The sequence below is a fragment of the Lytechinus pictus genome, chromosome 13, assembly GCF_037042905.1.
Source record: "Lytechinus pictus isolate F3 Inbred chromosome 13, Lp3.0, whole genome shotgun sequence".
Taxonomy (NCBI): domain Eukaryota; kingdom Metazoa; phylum Echinodermata; class Echinoidea; order Temnopleuroida; family Toxopneustidae; genus Lytechinus; species Lytechinus pictus.
This window is the reverse complement of record NC_087257.1, coordinates 14444876-14461797: the sequence shown is the minus strand read 5'-3', so window position 1 is coordinate 14461797 and position 16922 is coordinate 14444876. Positions and strand designations below refer to the sequence as shown.

The 16922-nt window shown below is 36.7% G+C and overlaps 1 protein-coding gene across 2 annotated transcripts; it reads right to left on the bottom strand.

The window, feature by feature from the left end:
- Positions 1-229: 229 nt before the first annotated feature.
- Positions 230-15259, bottom strand: LOC129275039 (uncharacterized). Of its 2 annotated transcripts, XM_054911813.2 has the most exons (9): positions 14691-15259; positions 13661-13772; positions 12753-12914; positions 12258-12434; positions 11593-11666; positions 10896-11093; positions 7924-8151; positions 5859-6002; positions 230-2737 (listed from the first exon to the last, which is right to left on the bottom strand). In XM_054911813.2, exons 1-9 carry the CDS (start codon positions 14925-14927, stop codon positions 2612-2614), a joined length of 1458 nt encoding a protein of 485 aa, XP_054767788.2. In that variant the 5' UTR covers positions 14928-15259; the 3' UTR covers positions 230-2611. The 2 variants fall into 2 exon arrangements, with proteins under 2 accessions (XP_054767788.2, XP_063964214.1); XM_064108144.1 differs by lacking the exons at positions 230-2737; positions 5859-6002; positions 7924-8151 and adding an exon at positions 9268-9577 and having other exon boundaries at positions 14691-15256.
- Between the last annotated feature and the right edge of the window lie 1663 nt (positions 15260-16922).

Below are 16922 nucleotides of genomic sequence, written 5' to 3'. Positions count from 1 at the left end.
ATGAATTCATTTTAGTTCATGATGATTGAATATAGTTTTTTATAGAAGTGTGCATGAAATAATTATTTAAACTAATGAATGAAAATGTAACATGAAACATGTTCAATTTTCTGAGGAAATTACATTTTATGGTCATACGACAAACAAGGAAGCTGCTTGCATCATATGTCACAAAATATTGCTTATTCTTGTCTAGAAACTCTAGATATTTGGTGAACCTCTATAATACAGGTAAATATTTTTTTAATTTTTTTCTGTTTTTATCAAAACAAACTTACTCTAATATCTAAATCAGATTTTCAGTACTTGTGTGTTTTTTAGGTCCTTTGGTTTCTTGCTTACATGCATTCAATCAGGTAAAACAAAATCACCACCATCACCGTTGTATGACATGAAATTAATCAGACCAGTCAGTCCATAAAAACCTATTTTCAAATCCTACTAAACTCAGATTTTCTACAGAAAATACTCAGATAGAAAGTGGTAAAAGTTCATAAAATTTGTATTGATATGTTTTGATTTCAAGCAGTTTATAATTTGTCAGTATTCACTTTGATAGAATCTTACAGATCTTTGTCAAGCACTGAGGCATCTTAAAACAAGCTTTCTTAAATATTGGTCCCTCCTCTATATACTTCTGAGGTATTAACATGTTTGTTTATTGCAAAGTTTCTGGTAGTCTAAATAATTTAGGTGTCTTCTTACATTTCATTACAGGTAAATTTTCCAAGAAAACTACTACTCTCTCGTCGAAAAAATTATATCGTTTGAAATATTTAAATAGGGTATTAGTTATGATATGAAACAAAATATCTCTGAGGAATTCTATATTTCAGTTGTTCTGATATTAAAGCCTGTTTAAAGCTTCGGTATTAAGGATGAACAATATTTCTTAACCTCAAGTATCAGCTAATACTTCAATCTTAGAAAAGTGTAGCGGGTGCTAAATCTTTTTTGGCAGTTTATTCTTTGTGATAATTTGAATTTGAACTTTTTAAAAATTAATATCTAGTGCCCTCTCTTGGTACTGATTCAATCTTTTCTTTAAATAAAGGGATACTAATTTTTCAAATTGAGTGATGATCTTTATCAGAAACGAAGGTCGTGTCTTAGAATTTTCAGCCCATTCAATCCCTGAGAAGTATTTTTAATTGAAAAAGAAAGTGATATCTCTATTTTGATCTGACACACATTAATACTTACATTCCTGTAAAATGCTTAAAAATAAATCAAAAAAAATATGTTCTTATCTCATTGATTGTACATCAGAACACTTCTAGAACATGCTGGCTTGTGAAATGGAACAGTGATATACCCTAGGGAATTGACCAAAACTTTGAAGAGGCTTTTCAAAGACAGTGAATACATATTAAAGGTGCAATAAATGACTATCTACATGTAAATGCACACATGTATCATAACACAATAAATATGTAAGGTAAACTGTACATAGAGTTGGAATGCATGATATTGTGTTTTTGAATGACTCATTATCTGTTTAATATCTTTCTCCTTTTCCTAATGTCATTCTTGTTTTATCTCTCCTTTTCAATAAGGTGAAATTTTCATAGATCTTTTGTATTTACCCTGAAAATTATCATTATCAAATGACACAGCAGTTTGATCAGATACCTGAAATTGTTAAACATAATTATGCATGAATCTTTATACATCTACTGTATATGTATGCATACAAAAATATCAGCCATAATAATCAACCTACTAAAAATAGAAACTCCACAAGATCATAAACGTACAGTGTGCTACCTATACATAATAATAAAATTAGGATTATGACCAAAATGTTGGATATATGTGGAGAAAAGGATATTTTGATAAATTCAGAATTATGAATTAACATGTACATGTACATATGAAATGATTGAATAAGTATATTGCAAGTATACCACAAATTTGCACAATTTCACTGAATATCACTTTACTATTTCCACAAGGCTGACTTTAACAGATAAATATATATATATTTTTTTTTTTTGGGGGGGGAAGGGGGATTAAAATCATTTATTCAAAATATATAAATTACTTTTACACAACAATTACAAGCATACATCAATTTAGTTTGGACTGGAAAATAGTAACTTACGACAATATCGGGCAAAAAAAGGAGAAAACTCCGCTTTTAATAATACTTTAAATACAATAATAAGCTTGTCATACCAAGCACCTACTCATTGATATTTCACATGTTTTCTAGTGTCTAGTGGTTCTGACTTTCGCCTTTAAAACAGAAGGCGGTGGGTTCGAATCCTAGCCATGGCGTGTTTTTCTTCAGCAAGAAATTTATCCACACTGTGCTGCACTCGACCCAGGTGAGGTAAATGGGTACCAGCAGGAAGTAATTCCTCAAAAAGCTGTGCGCACCAGAATTGGTAGACTAGCTTAGCCGGGATAATATAGGAGTGCTTTGAGCACCTAGCAAGGTGGATATGTGCGCTATACAAAATCCTGTAATATTATTATTATTATTTTAATTCTGGGTTGACTCTGCCTGGGATTGTTGGTAATCAGTTATGGCATGGTATTGTAAACTAATTTATAGTAAAATAATGTGCATAGAAGTGTTTTCCAATAGGCGTTGAAAAGCCATTCTCTATTGGGAGTTGATACCCCAGTTGTACTTCATATAACTGACCTTGTAGTCCTTGTGACCTATGACCTGAAGCAGTGATTTCTTCTTCTCACTCTCTCCCATGTGCTTGGATATAAATACAGCTACCTGTCAAAATCACAAAATATGTTAAAGAATGATGGACCTCAGTGGCAGAGACAGAATTCCAAAGAAAAAGGGGTGCAAAGAGCGAATCTGAAAATAAGAGGGGCGCAGAAGACATTTTTTTTTACAGAATGAAAAACCCTTTATTTTGGGGTTTTTAAAAATTATTTGTACGTTTTGTAATTTTTGAGGCTCTTTTTTTTAAAACTATTTTCCCCCCTTCTTTTTAAAGTTTTTTTTGTCTTCATATTGTATATTTTTTATTGTATGTATTATTGGCATTCTATTTCTATTACATGTTTTATGTATATGTTGTAATATCAATATTGTGTTGTTTTTTATTGTGTTGCAGGGCCCCTTTGTGAATCAGTTTGCTATTAAACTGAAAGGGCTACCCTGTTGAAATAAAACGTGAATAAATGAATGAATAAATTCCCCAAAATATAGAGGGGCCCTCTTGCGCCCCTTGACTGCCAGTGGACCTACATTTAGATGTGACAAAACTAGACTTCGGACATTAGGCAACATTGTCAGTCAATATCAGTTGCATAATTATAGGGTTAAAAAGTCTGATATTTCTAGTAATCTAAGTAATCTAATCATAAGGTTGCCCAATATGGGGAATAGTGTGATCATCTGCACCCTGTAACATGAACTTTAGTGATTGATTATGGCATTATGGGGCTGTTTTTTACAATCAATCATGTACAAAAATCAATGCAATAAATTATAAGTTATCAGCCCCCACAACCAATCCACCATTTCTCCATAAGGAATTAATTTCATATGGGTTGCCCAAAATTGGGGAATAGTGTGATCATCTGCGCCCTGTAACACAAAACTTAGTGATTGACTGGAGGGGAGGGGTCTGATTTTTATGAACGATCAAACACAACAATCAATGTAATCAATTGTAAAACAGGCCCCATGGTCAATCCATAATACTATTCCATATGAAATGAGTGCCTTTAGGACAAAGATGGATTGACTGTGAGGCCGATCTTTTTTTTCACTAATCAAACACAAGAATCAATGAAATCGATTGTAGACTTTATAGATCAGGGGCGGTATTCTGAGGTCATTTTATCTTTAAAATATTTTATTTTATCTCGTAAAATGAAATTGGTATTCTGAGATGACATTTTATCTTTCAGATAAAATTTAAAATTTCATCTTGCGTATAAATTTTATCTTGCGTATTTATGATGATGAGCAACAGAGCAGTGGCTGCGTAGACATACCCATCGCGTATCTGGCCATTGCAACGCGGGTGATGTGCTTGCGCCCAAGTTACTTTGAAGAAAAAATAAAATAAACTTAAAAGAGGGTAGGGGCTATTTTATCTCCGCGACGTTCATTTCGTCAATATTTCTAAGTGAATTAACTCAAAATGTTGGCATGAAAATAAAGAAAAATGATATCTTCATTGAGAACAACACCTTAAAGTTATTCCTGTACAATCAGGAAGCATTTCATAAGACTTTTCTTGACTAATATTGTCTTTGAAATGATGCTTGAAAAGATGCGATATAGACTTCGAAAAAAAGATGAGAGTATTGCCATTTTTGTTAAAAAGAAATCTCTGTAAAGACGCACAAGCGTATAGTGCAAGCGTATTGAAGTCAATAAATTGACGCAATCTCACTCATTCGCCACACCTCCTAGCGGAATGGATTTCCATTGGTTGAGTGATATGAGAGAGCTATAAAAGCGCGTTTCTAATTGGATATTGATTACAAAATAGGTGTGTCTTACAGAGATAAAATGAAGATAAAATTGTTCTCAGAATATTAATTCGGAGAGATTTTAAGGGTATTTTATCTCACTGATTTTAACGGAGATAAAATATTTTATTTTATCTGAGATAAAATGGATCTCAGAATACCACCCCAGGGCCCCGTCTTACAAAGAGTTATGATTGATCCAATCAATCATAACTCTATGGAAATCCATCAGTGTCATAATTTTTTCTACAGGAAATTTGCAAAATGTCCTTTGTATACAAAGGGGAAAACTCCAAATTGTCACGAAAACAATGACATTACGAAAATGCCCCATTTGTTGTTCTACCGCTGTTGGGGTATCAAACTGCGGTATTATACCCCAAAATACGTTTGAAAATCTCATTTCTCATTTGAACATTTCCAAGCCCCGATAAACCCATCTTGGCCAGGTAATCCCCGTTGTCTCAGTTTCACCTCCACAGGCCAGTAAAGCCAAGGACGAAATGATAAACAACAGCTGTGCTATTACGTAAGACTTCTCTGCCTGAAGAAGGAACTTCGGAATTAAATTATTGTCTTCGATATTTAATCACGTTTTCAAAGGCATATTGTATTCAGACATCCAATATTAGTCCTTTTTCAATTTCGAACGAAGAAAATCGACCTCGAAATAAGGAAAATAAGCGAATAAAAATTAGGTTATGCTTTGCATGCAGGGACTGCCCTTAAAGCGCTGCGCACACGATGCATCCCATAGTTTTTTTAATAGGCCTACAGATATGATTGGCAAATGCAGGTTCTTTAGAGGTGTAAAAAGGGGGTGGATGAATAAAAATAGTCCTAGAAAGAAAAAAAAACAGCCAGACAGAAAGAAAGAAGGAAAGAAAGAAAGGAAGGAAGAAAGAAAGAAAGGAAGAAAGAAGAAAAAAAGTTGCACTTCACCGCGTGTATACACGGAACTCCATAGCAGGCTCTTAGACCAAGGAGTTAGAGTGATATATCTCCTTGCTTAGACACGTTGCAATCCATCGTGCCGTGTGACCCCCTGCTGTGCTGGGCTGTCGCGTTATCTTCAGACCGAGGTCAAGAAACATGTGTTTTGATAATTAAATTTCTTGCTTGAGGGAATGGAGAAGAGAATTGGTGAAAACGATTTGGGGTATAGCGATCCTAAATGGAGGTTTTTCGTCATGGAATTTATGAATATACATTATTTCTAGAAAATATTTTGAACATGCATTTATAAGATGCTGACGTTGCTGGCTTTCCATAGTTATGATTGATCGGATCAATTGTAACTCTTTGTAAGACAGGGCCCAGCCCAATAATCAATAGCTAAGTTTGATGCAACAGGGTCCTGGGCAAATACACCTCTACAGTAAAAAGGAAATAATTCTTACGTCTTTATCGTTCCTGCCAAAGTCCTCCCTGTACCACTTGAAGATCTGGCTGCACTTAACCTCCTTTTTGTCCTCAATGACCTGGCACCCATCAGACCCTTCCAGGAAAGCTTCTGCTGCTAACTGTAACTCATTCATAACATCCTAGGAAGTAACCACAAAATAATATTTAAAAAAATCATGGAGCTAAATTTTCCAGGAAAGCTTCTGCTGCTAACTGTAACTCATTCATAACATCCTAGGAAGTAACCACAAAATAATATTTAAAAAAATCATGGAGCAAAATTTTCCAGGAAAGCTTCTGCTGCTAACTGTAACTCATTCATAACATCCTAGGAAGTAACCACAAAATAATATTTTAAATAATCATGGAGCAAATCACTCCATGGAAAAATTCGGGCATGAAAGTGATGATGATGATGATGATGGCAATGATACTGGTAGTATGTGTATAGCACATATCCTGATATCATTTAACGTCTCTGCACTTCCAAAGGGAGCTTGGATATTTCTTAGGCCTGGCAAGCCTTTTACAGTGCGCAAGAATTTCAAATAATTAATTCCAGTCAGGTACTAATCTACCTCACCTTGGCTGAGGCCAGAACAAAGTGGATCAATTTCTTGCAGAAGGAAATTATACCATGGCTTGGATTCAATATCACATCCATCTATTTCAAAATCCGGACACTAATTCAATGGGCCACAATGGTCCATTCTGCTGTAGGATGTGAGCTTTTACAATCATATTGCTAGGGCTGTGAACCTACTCTTTCATCATCATGATCATGATCTTCAACATCATCATCATCATCATCATTATAAACAACATCATTATCATCATCATCATCAGCAACATCACCATCACCATCATCAACATCATTGTATTCATATTCACGGTTTATTTATTTCAAAAACAAAAATACATACCCATACGGCAGCCAATGGCTGAAATATATGTGTTTGCAAAAGATTCATTAAAAAAAAATCATCATCATCAACAACAGCAACATCATCATCATCAGCAGTAGCCTCTTGTCGAGGCCCTGTCGGCTGCTTTCCGAGCGAACATGGCTAAGCAAGGGAGAGAGCAAAGCAGAGCGCCGCGAGACAAGGCCTCTTGACATCTGGGCCGAATTTCACCGACTTTCTTTTGTTTTACCAATATTCCGACCAAGAACTGGTCGGTGCAAATCATCCAATGAGAGCGCGGGCCGCTATGACGTCATATTGAATATTCATGAGCTCATCTTGAATGGCGACCTGTGGATTCTTGGCGAAGAGTGACGACGAAATATCAAAGAGCATTGAATATGCCTCTAAAATGCTGAATATTGACCGATTTAAGGATTTGCAAGTCGATGAAATTAAATCTGCACTGAAAGGGCGAGATGTTTTTGTAAATCTACCCACAGGATATGGAAAAAATGTAATATTTCATGCGATTCCACTATGCGTCGATTATCGATCTCCGCTGTGCAGTGAGGGAATGCTGGATTGGAGCTTCCCCTTGACTCAAGTCTGACCAGCGGCTGACCAGTATCTCCCGGGAAGTTTCGGGGCGGTGATGGGTCTGCATGTTACGGCCAGTACTAGTAGTAGCAGTAGCAGTACCACTACTTGTAGCATTTTGCTGTTTATATCCCCTTTAGTGTCCCGCAATTAAATGAATCCCCTGCAGAATAGTGGACTACTAAAGTATTCCGAACCCCGGACGAAACAGCTTTGACATTTCATTGGTTTACTAGGTGACCGGTAATATCATGACTCATGTATATTCATTAGGAAGACGTTCCTCATAAATATATAATTCAGCTCAGATGTCAAGAGGCCCTGGCTCGCGCCAGGCCTAATTCGCTTCGCGAATTAGGAAATCCCTCGCTTTGCTCGGGAAGCAGCCGCCAGGGCCTCAACAAGAGGCTACATCAGCAGCAGCATCATCATCGTAATCATCATCATCAGCAGCAACATCATCATCATCACCACCATCATCATGATGATCATCATTATTATTATTAGTAGTAGTAGTAGTATAAAGGAAAACATGGGAATTCTTTACAATGCTTACCTTGCCTGAGTATGTCTTGATTGGTGGACAGCTCTTCGCTCCGCAGACCAACGCAAAGTGGATGAGTGGTTCCGGCTGATCTAGCGCCACCTGGAGGCGAGGATCGTTCTTTGAGAAGGGTTTGGAGAGGGAGCCTATTGGCTTCCTGTTCGCTCTCAGGATTCCATTCTCAATGTCGTTGAGAGAATATAGTTGACCGCCAATAATGTAGCTTACATAGTTGAAGAACTAAAAGAGAGAGAGATATGATAGTAGGCATCAACCTATGTTGTTGAGAGAATGTAGTTGACCACCAACAGAGATGCCAACCTAAAGGGATGGTTGTCAGGAATATTTACCATATTTGTCAGGAACAAATGGGAGTTTCTCAGGAACATCCCGCGAAGTAGCATCGTTTATACAGGGATGCCACTAGGTGTCCTCCAAAAATACTGAAACTCATCGCGGGCCGGGACAGTGTCCAAGAAAAAAACATTTAGGGGGGTCCACCTTTAATTTTGGGATGGACACATGTCACAGGTAAAAAATTGGACAAGCAAAAAAAAAAAAAAAAAAAAAAAAAAAAAAAAAAAAAAAAAAAAAAAATTAGGAGGGGGGTCTGCCCCCACCTCAAATTTAGGGGGGGGGGGACCAAGTGGCTTCTTACCTTGTTGTAATCGATGACTTTGAAGTCAATTAGGTTTGAAAAACTGACGGTAGTTAGTTGTGTGTTTCTCATAGAACGCCGGACCAAAAGCTTCAGTCTCTGTATTTTGGTTGTTCAGCTGAACCGCGTTGGCTCCACTCACCAATACATAGACTGAAGAGTTGTTGGCCCGTACATTAAGACAACGTATCAGCTAACCCAGGGAGCTCTGGGCTAGCTGATACGTACGTAACCCAAGGAGCTCCGGCCCGCTTTTCGGGCCGGAGCTCCCTGAGTTCCGTATCAGCATGCAGCAGTAACGTTAGATCTAACATTCGGCGGAAACCCGATTTTCGGATCGTTTTTGGTACATCAAATGTCACATTATGAAAAAATAATTACATCCAAACTTACGAGAAAATATATAAAATTCAGAAACATCGTACCTTAGACCGCAGTTACCGCTAATTCCTTTCAAATGATGATCAAAACTTAGTCATCCTCGATTCCTTCGTTGGTCATTGTAAGTTGCCATCTTGGATGACGTCATCTTCTTTACAGTCGTATTTACCAGTCGCTATTATACCGCGATTCGTGCCGCTGATTTGTGCTTGTCTATGTGCGTGCGTTCGGAACTTGTCGCTCGCATTGATTGGCCAGGATATCGATAATTCTAATCAGAAAGCCTTGATAAAAGCATAACTCAATGAACGTAGTATATAGGCAGTGCGCGCGTTTATAAATTATAGTAGAGAAACTCCCGTTGGTTTACCGTTGGCCACACACACGCTGCATGCACGATACATGTATAAACAATACACGCATATACATGCACAATACACAATACACGCATATATACACATGCACAGCAAAGCAATACACAATACACATGTATTGTAGTTGTTTTTTCCGTAACCTTTTTATTGTTGCCGTAACACCGTAATTGGAGGAATAAAATCGGAACAAATACGGCGAATCCGTAACGGTTGGCATCTCTGCACCAATAATGTAGCTCACATAGTTGAAGAACTTAAAAGGAGAGAAATAATTATGATAGTATATATTATTTTAAAGATAAGTTGTTTAGATATAATACAGTCAGCCACTAAAAGTGATTTCATGTGCAAATCTACTGCAAAATAAATTCACATTTAATAAAATCTTTATTTCCTTTATAACAGATTTGCTAAGAAGATTGCAAGGAATTTTGAAACCCATATTAAAATTATACATAAAATATTTAGTACTTATTTCTTGATTTAAAGCAGAATTCTGATTGTCGCCATAAATTAGCATTATCACTGAAATCACATAATTTAAAAAAATAAACGCTACATGGTTGACAGCTAAAGATCTGGAGGGGGGCTGGGAGCCACCGCTCTATGATCTATCAAAATAGCCCAGCCTAATATGGTTCAGGAAGAAGCTTAGAAAGTGGCAAAAATATTTATTCAAAAATTATTTAAAAATCTATAAAACATAGTGGCGATGGCTGGAATGCTCCTAAGGGAGTGGAGGAAGTGCATACATTGTGTGGGAATGACTGACTGCATACGAAGACCGGGGTAATAATAAATCTGGAAGCGCCTAGATACCTACAATGTATGATTTAAGCGCATTGCAAATAACCAGATTATCATTTGGAGTCTTCAATAGCACCATATGAGTTGTTTTCAGACCTGTGTATCAATATGAATCAACTTTACAGGTCAAGTCCACCCTAGAAAAATGTTGATTTGAATGAATAGAGAAAAATCAAACAGGCATAACGCTGAAAAAAATCAGATGTAAAATAAGTTGTGACATTTAAAAATTTCGCTACTTTTTCACAAAAATAGTGATATGAACAATTCAGTGACATGCAAATGAGAGAATCGATGATGTCCCTCACTCACTATTTCTTGTTTTTTTTTTTTATTGTTTGAATTATACAATATTTCAATTTTAAAAAAATTGACAATAGGGGCCAACTTGATTGAACCACAAAATGTTATAACAATGGTAATTGTACATGTTCAGAGAGGAATGAAACTTTCTTTCACGTGATGAGGGGAAAATTAGAATATTTCATATAATAAAATATAAAAGAAATAAGTGAGTAGATGACATCATCAGTTCCCTCATTTGCATACAGACCAGTATGTCCATATAAACAGTTTGTGAAATTAAGCGAAATTTTCAAATGTCATAACTTTCTTATTTTACATCCTATTTCGATGAATTTTTCAGTGTTATGCTTGTTGGAATTTTCTCCTTTCATCCAAAACAACTCTTTGTTGGGGTGGACTTGTCCTTTAATTTCCATTGTAGGAACATTTTAAATATTTTATGACCTTTGACCTCTAACCTTGTATCTCTGCCACAGGTTCTGTGGGGGTCCAGAAGTGACATAGCCGTGGATGACAAGGGCATTGTAAATGTTGATGAAGAAAGCAATCTTCTCCTCCCTAGAAGCGGACTTCACATCCACTCTGTAGAGCTGCGCCGTCATCCGGGTGTAGGTCTGGAATTGTGAACTCGCTGCTATACCCTTGTAATTCACTCTCTGGGGAGAGAGAAAGAGAGAGAGTGAGAGCACAGTGAAACAAATCATGCAAAGTGGAGTGGACAAATTTGCCATATTGTTGCTGTTTCATGTTCCATTCTACATGTATATGTATATGGGGAATTCTAAATGGACAAAATTCAGTAAGTAGACTTTTTTCATGAGCTCCAGAATGGTTATTAAAAAGAGATCGGAAATGGCTACATTACAAATACAAGATTAAAATAGCAAGTTGTCCACACTGGAGGGAGATAGGTAGAAGGGAAAAGTGGAGAGAAAAGAGAGGAAGACAACAAAGGATAAGGGGGAAAGAATGAGAGAGCAAACAGGTGTCTTAGATTTACATCGATCATCAAGAGAGAACAGAAATCGGGGCATGAAAAATGTGTCATCTTACATCACAATATACAAGTGCCCATTCCTCGGGGTTTGGTGGATAGCCCTTTTATCATTCTGCAAAGCATATAATGAACTAAGCTGTGAAGTAATGCTTTCTTACCTTGCCATCTGAAGAAAGATATTCATTGTACAGTGAGAGAATGAGCTTCCTCATATCTTCCCCAAGATCTGAAGCTGAAACAGAAAAAAAAACTAAATGCAATCACATCACTATTTCTTTTTTAAAGCATTGGATTATTGTGACCGATTTGTATGAGGCTTTCCAAACAAGCTTTTAAAAAGCTGTGTTTATAAAATTAACTTACAGTCAGGACACCAGTATTGATACTGCACAGCTGTATTGAGCTCTTCAACCAGGTGAGGTCATTAAGTTCCGAACCTTTTGTTTTGGCAATTACCAATGCACTATTATATGGCCCGCACACTTTCTCTTAAACCAGAAAAAGGTACAGGTCTCAGAACAGGGTTTTCTGATTACACAAATCTGTTCTACATAGAAAGGCTCTAAACTGAACCCCAGCATCAAAACATGTTGGCATTCATCAACTAAAAGAATAGTTTTATTCCCCAAGTTCATAGAAAAGGTGATTTTAGGTCTTGAACACTTAAATGCAGGCTAAGAAAGAGTACACCGAATCCCCATTGATTTTCTCATTTTTTTCTTTATAATCAACATTCCAGTGGTGGAATCAAAGATTGTGTTTGGGGGCTCATGCAGCAGGTTACAAGTCTATTATTGATACTGAAATTTCAACAGTCACTCACCGGGTCTAGCTTCACATTCACTTGACAATCCTGAATTGAGCGCAGTATTCTCATCATGTTCTAGCAATCTAAGAAGGCTATCATTGTCTTCAAACCGTCCGTCATGAGATCCTTTCACAGTACTCGCAAAACCTCGATCAATCAGGTCCTGCCCGCTTACGATCCCAGTGGATCGGTCTATAAAGTGAATAGAATCAATCAAATAATAGAAAGAATGTGATTGAGCTTGGTTCAATCAAACATTCTACAAGGAAAGGAAAAAAAAATTGTAGTGTACAATGTAATCTACAATTCTGCAATTATAATTCTTCTGAAATAATAAGATTTGATATCACATTAATTAAATGCACAGTTTAAGTACGTGTAATTGGTGTTGTTTCAATACTTCTCTGGTGTGGACATATATAGATTCCAGGCTGGTGTTAAATCAACATCGGAGTTTTTGCAGTGCATCTCGGGTCTATGATCAAGTCTCGAAAACCTGTCACACCTTACCCTCAAATGATCTTGCCTTCACTATCCAGTCGACAAACTCTCTCGCCTGGAATGTGTTCTTGTAGGTTGAAAGGCCTTTCCGATGATCTTTGATGATCCCGCTTGTCTTAAGCTCTCGTATCAAGACGGCATACTCGTCTAGCTCACAGGTGAATTCCATATCTGCAAAAAAATGTGAAAAAAAATAACAAATTGAAATCACACATTGTTCTTTTGAATTACAGTATGAAATGAGGGGGAGGGGGTCCATAACTTGTGGAGCGTTGTGGCCCAGTGGATTAGTGTTCTGACTTTGAAACAGAGGGTCGTGGGTTCGAATCCCAGCCATGGTGTAATTTCCTTCAGCAAGAAATTCATCCACATTGAGCTGCACTCAACCCAGGTGAGATGAGCTGGTACCTGGCAGGATTAATTCCTTGAATGAATGAGCGCTGAAAGGCAGCTCGAGCTAAAGCCGGGGTAATAATAACAACGCGCCTCGGAATATAATATTTCTAGCTAGATGGCGCTATATAAATGCCTATTATTATTATTAACTTAATGCATAATTTACTGTCCAGGGAATAAAGCTGTTGGTTTCAGGCACATGTGTTTCTGCATGCCAAGTATTGACGAATTCAGTGTTGGACTTACTGTCTACAGCCACAGATTCTCCCCAAAAACATGTGATCCATGTTTTTACGAGAAATGAAATGGTTTAGGAGTGATATAAGAAGAAAAAAAAACAGAAATAGACCCGAATTTTCACTCGCTTTAGATATTTCAAGAGTGAATTTCATACCAGATATTAGTGTAAATCTTTAACACAACACTTTTAAAATAAATAATCTCTAACTTTATTAAGTCTTAATACAGATGCTACAGAACAAGAAAATGTTCCATTCTCAGTCATAGGTACTTCGTCTTACCACTTTTTTCTTGCTTCATTTCACTAGCATCAGGAATTTTGGGGGCATCAGGAGGAGCCTCATTGTTCCGCACTTCATCAATCAAGTGATTAAAATTATCCTTATCAGCAATCTGATAACATGGAGAACAAAACATATAATAGTTAATATAATTTACACAGGTACAAAAGATTAGCAAAAAATCTGTTTTTCATCAATCCCCCAATGACAAAATATCACAGCTACAACGAACACCAATAGAAATGAAATCACACTGAACAGATATTTTTGTATACAGCCAATTGCATGAAAATAATAAAATGTTAAAGTATTTTCAAAGCAATGTATGTATGCATGTAAAAAGTTAATTTTATGGGAAGAAAAATTCCATATTAGGAAGTGATACACCATGTCATAAACAAATAAGCAGGACTTCACATTATTCTAATTAAGATAGGGTCTAAATGCACAACTCACATTCATATCACGGGGAACACAATCTGTCCATCTTCAACTTTCAAGCTCAATCCACACTGACTGTTACAGACACATATTCATTGAAAGTTAATGTCAAACTTAGGTTCTAGTGAAAATGTAAAATTTCAGTCTCTGTCATCATGATTATCAAACAGGTCGACTTAACGTTATTTTTTAGTCTTAGATTATCTTTAAAGACTTAGTTCATCTTTAAATCTAAAAAAGTTACATTACGGTACGTACATGTACGTGTAATGTAATTTAATTTTAGCCCTTTAACTTAGGCTTTATTTATGCGAAAAGGTATCTAAACTTCTATTTCATGCTTTCTGCCTTAACTTAAGTTCTGGTATTAATATTCATACTTTATTTTTATAATGCTAATGCTCTAGAGGTAGAAACAAGGAAAATGGGCATGGTCGCGGTGCTGTATTCAGTTGCAGCTCAGTTACCAATACCATGGATGGATGGATATGGATTAGGTTTTTTTCTAAAACAACACATAAAGCGCAGTAGACGGGACTGAAGTAAAAAGGTAAATAATGTTTTTGAAAGGGAATGATCGTCTACTTACCAAGGCTTGTAAATCATCAAAGCCACCAACATGTCTTGCGTTAAAGAAGATTTGTGGAACTGTACTCCTACCACTTCTTTCCCGGACTTCTTTCCGTACTTTTTCACCATAAGAATCGAGGTTAACATCCAAATAAGGCAATTCAAGATCTTGCAAAGTCTGTTTAGCTCGCATGCAGAACGGGCATCCAACGATAGAATATATCAAAATTTGGCCTTTAAATTCGGAATTACTCATGATTAGTACTGTCGGTTTGAAGTGCAACTGACTCGGTGTCTAGCATTAAAATTGATCTGAAGTTTCTTTAAGTCTCCCGATTAGCAGTTAAGCTCGTCCCTGCCTTTGCCCTTGTAATTTTGTATAACTATGATAAGACTGATCTTGTTCTCACACTCACAGACACAGGAATCGCTGCGGGCTGAATGTACGCCGGTCTTTCTCGCTAGCTCTAGGCCAGGGCAAGCTCCGGCTGCAACGGCGCCGTACATCGGTCGGTTGTACGTGCCACGGGCTGGGACGGACAGCAACCGTGTGCACTTGTTTCTTGTTCTTGGTGGTCAGGTGGTGGTGATGATGGTGGTGGTGGTGGTGGGGGGGGGGGGGGGGGGGCTGGTTGGTAATGGTGAATGGAATGGATGCATGGTGGTAGTCGGTGTTTTTTTTTTTTTTTCAAGCAAGACTTTGAGGCCTCAAGTTTGTGCCCACCTCTTTTTTTCCATTAAAAAAAAAAATCATAGGGGCCTATTCCTTCGAATTTTGCCTAGAGGGGCCGGGATTTAGGGCCTATATAGGCCTATGATGATGATGATAATGATGATGCTGATGATGGTGATAATGAACGGGATTATAACGATGACGATGATGAATAGTGCGCCTTCGATCTGCTCAGGATGATAGGAATAAGGATCGACAATGATGATTATGATGATGGTGATGATGATGAAGATGCATCACATGATGATGAAGATGCATCACATGATGATGATGTTGATGATCATGATGATAAAAATCATGGTTGCGGTGGTAGCGGTAATTGACTAAATTGCCCCTTGCAATGTGCATGTATATGAAAGGGCTATTTTGTTATAAGGAATAGTGACGGTGATTATTGTATTGGATGCCAAAGATGATGATTTTAAGGTTGCTAAAAATTTGAAGAAAGAAAGCACACAAATATTCCAAAATAAGGCCAATGTTCTTTGTATTATTTTTCCGTAGTTTTATAAGGCAACATACAAGGGATTTTCATATCGCCCTATCCCGATCTTTGTTTAATCACCGTTCGGTTTTCTGATAAATACATTTAGTCTCAAGCCCATGATGGTCTTTAAAGGGTGATAATCATACTCTAGACTGGAAACGATTCTTACTTGAACAGACAAAGTAAAATCAGACAAAGCAATTTCATTAAACTTGGATTAAGGAATACCAAAGTTATGACAACATTTTGCCGGGCATTTTGCATTACTTCGGTAATACAGGTCTGCATGTTCTCATGAAATGAATGAGCAAGCTGATGATGTCCCACTTATTAATTCTATGAAATCATATTCATTCAAATTTTGTCCACCAAAATGATGGGATTGACTACTGATTTAATGCATAAGATATTCATTAATTGCTGCAACACATTTTATTATAATTTATCATACACACATGTAAAAGAAACATCTAAAATAAGATTTTAAGACAAGTATTACATGAGAATAAAAGCGGGGTTTGACATCATCAACCCACTAATTAATGTTCATGACGACGTGATTATAAGTACTTCACAAAATATTGTTAAAGTTGAATATTCAATAACTTCGTTATGAGATTTTTATAAAATTTTCACCGTTTAGCTAGGTGAAGTTTACTCCTATTATGTAGATATAATTATTTTCAGCCCGTAGTTAGCCTACCCCATACCCTTTAATTTTGTACTTTGTCGAATGAAATTTGATTCAAACAGTTGATCAAAGCATGGAGTCTGAGCATCCTTATGTCCGTCCTTACTATTTATTATTTGTCCACTTACTAAGCCTATAAATCAGACCAACCAATTTGACTTAGTGAAACTCAAGACTCCGTTTAAGCGGACAGAAAAAAGTGATATACATGTATATTATATTAGGATAATTCAATATACACAACTATGCCAATTGGCGGATGTGAATGTTAGAGATAAATCTGCAAATTGCTCGTTTATTTCGTATAGAATAAAGGACTTCGTTCCTCGAATGATTATTT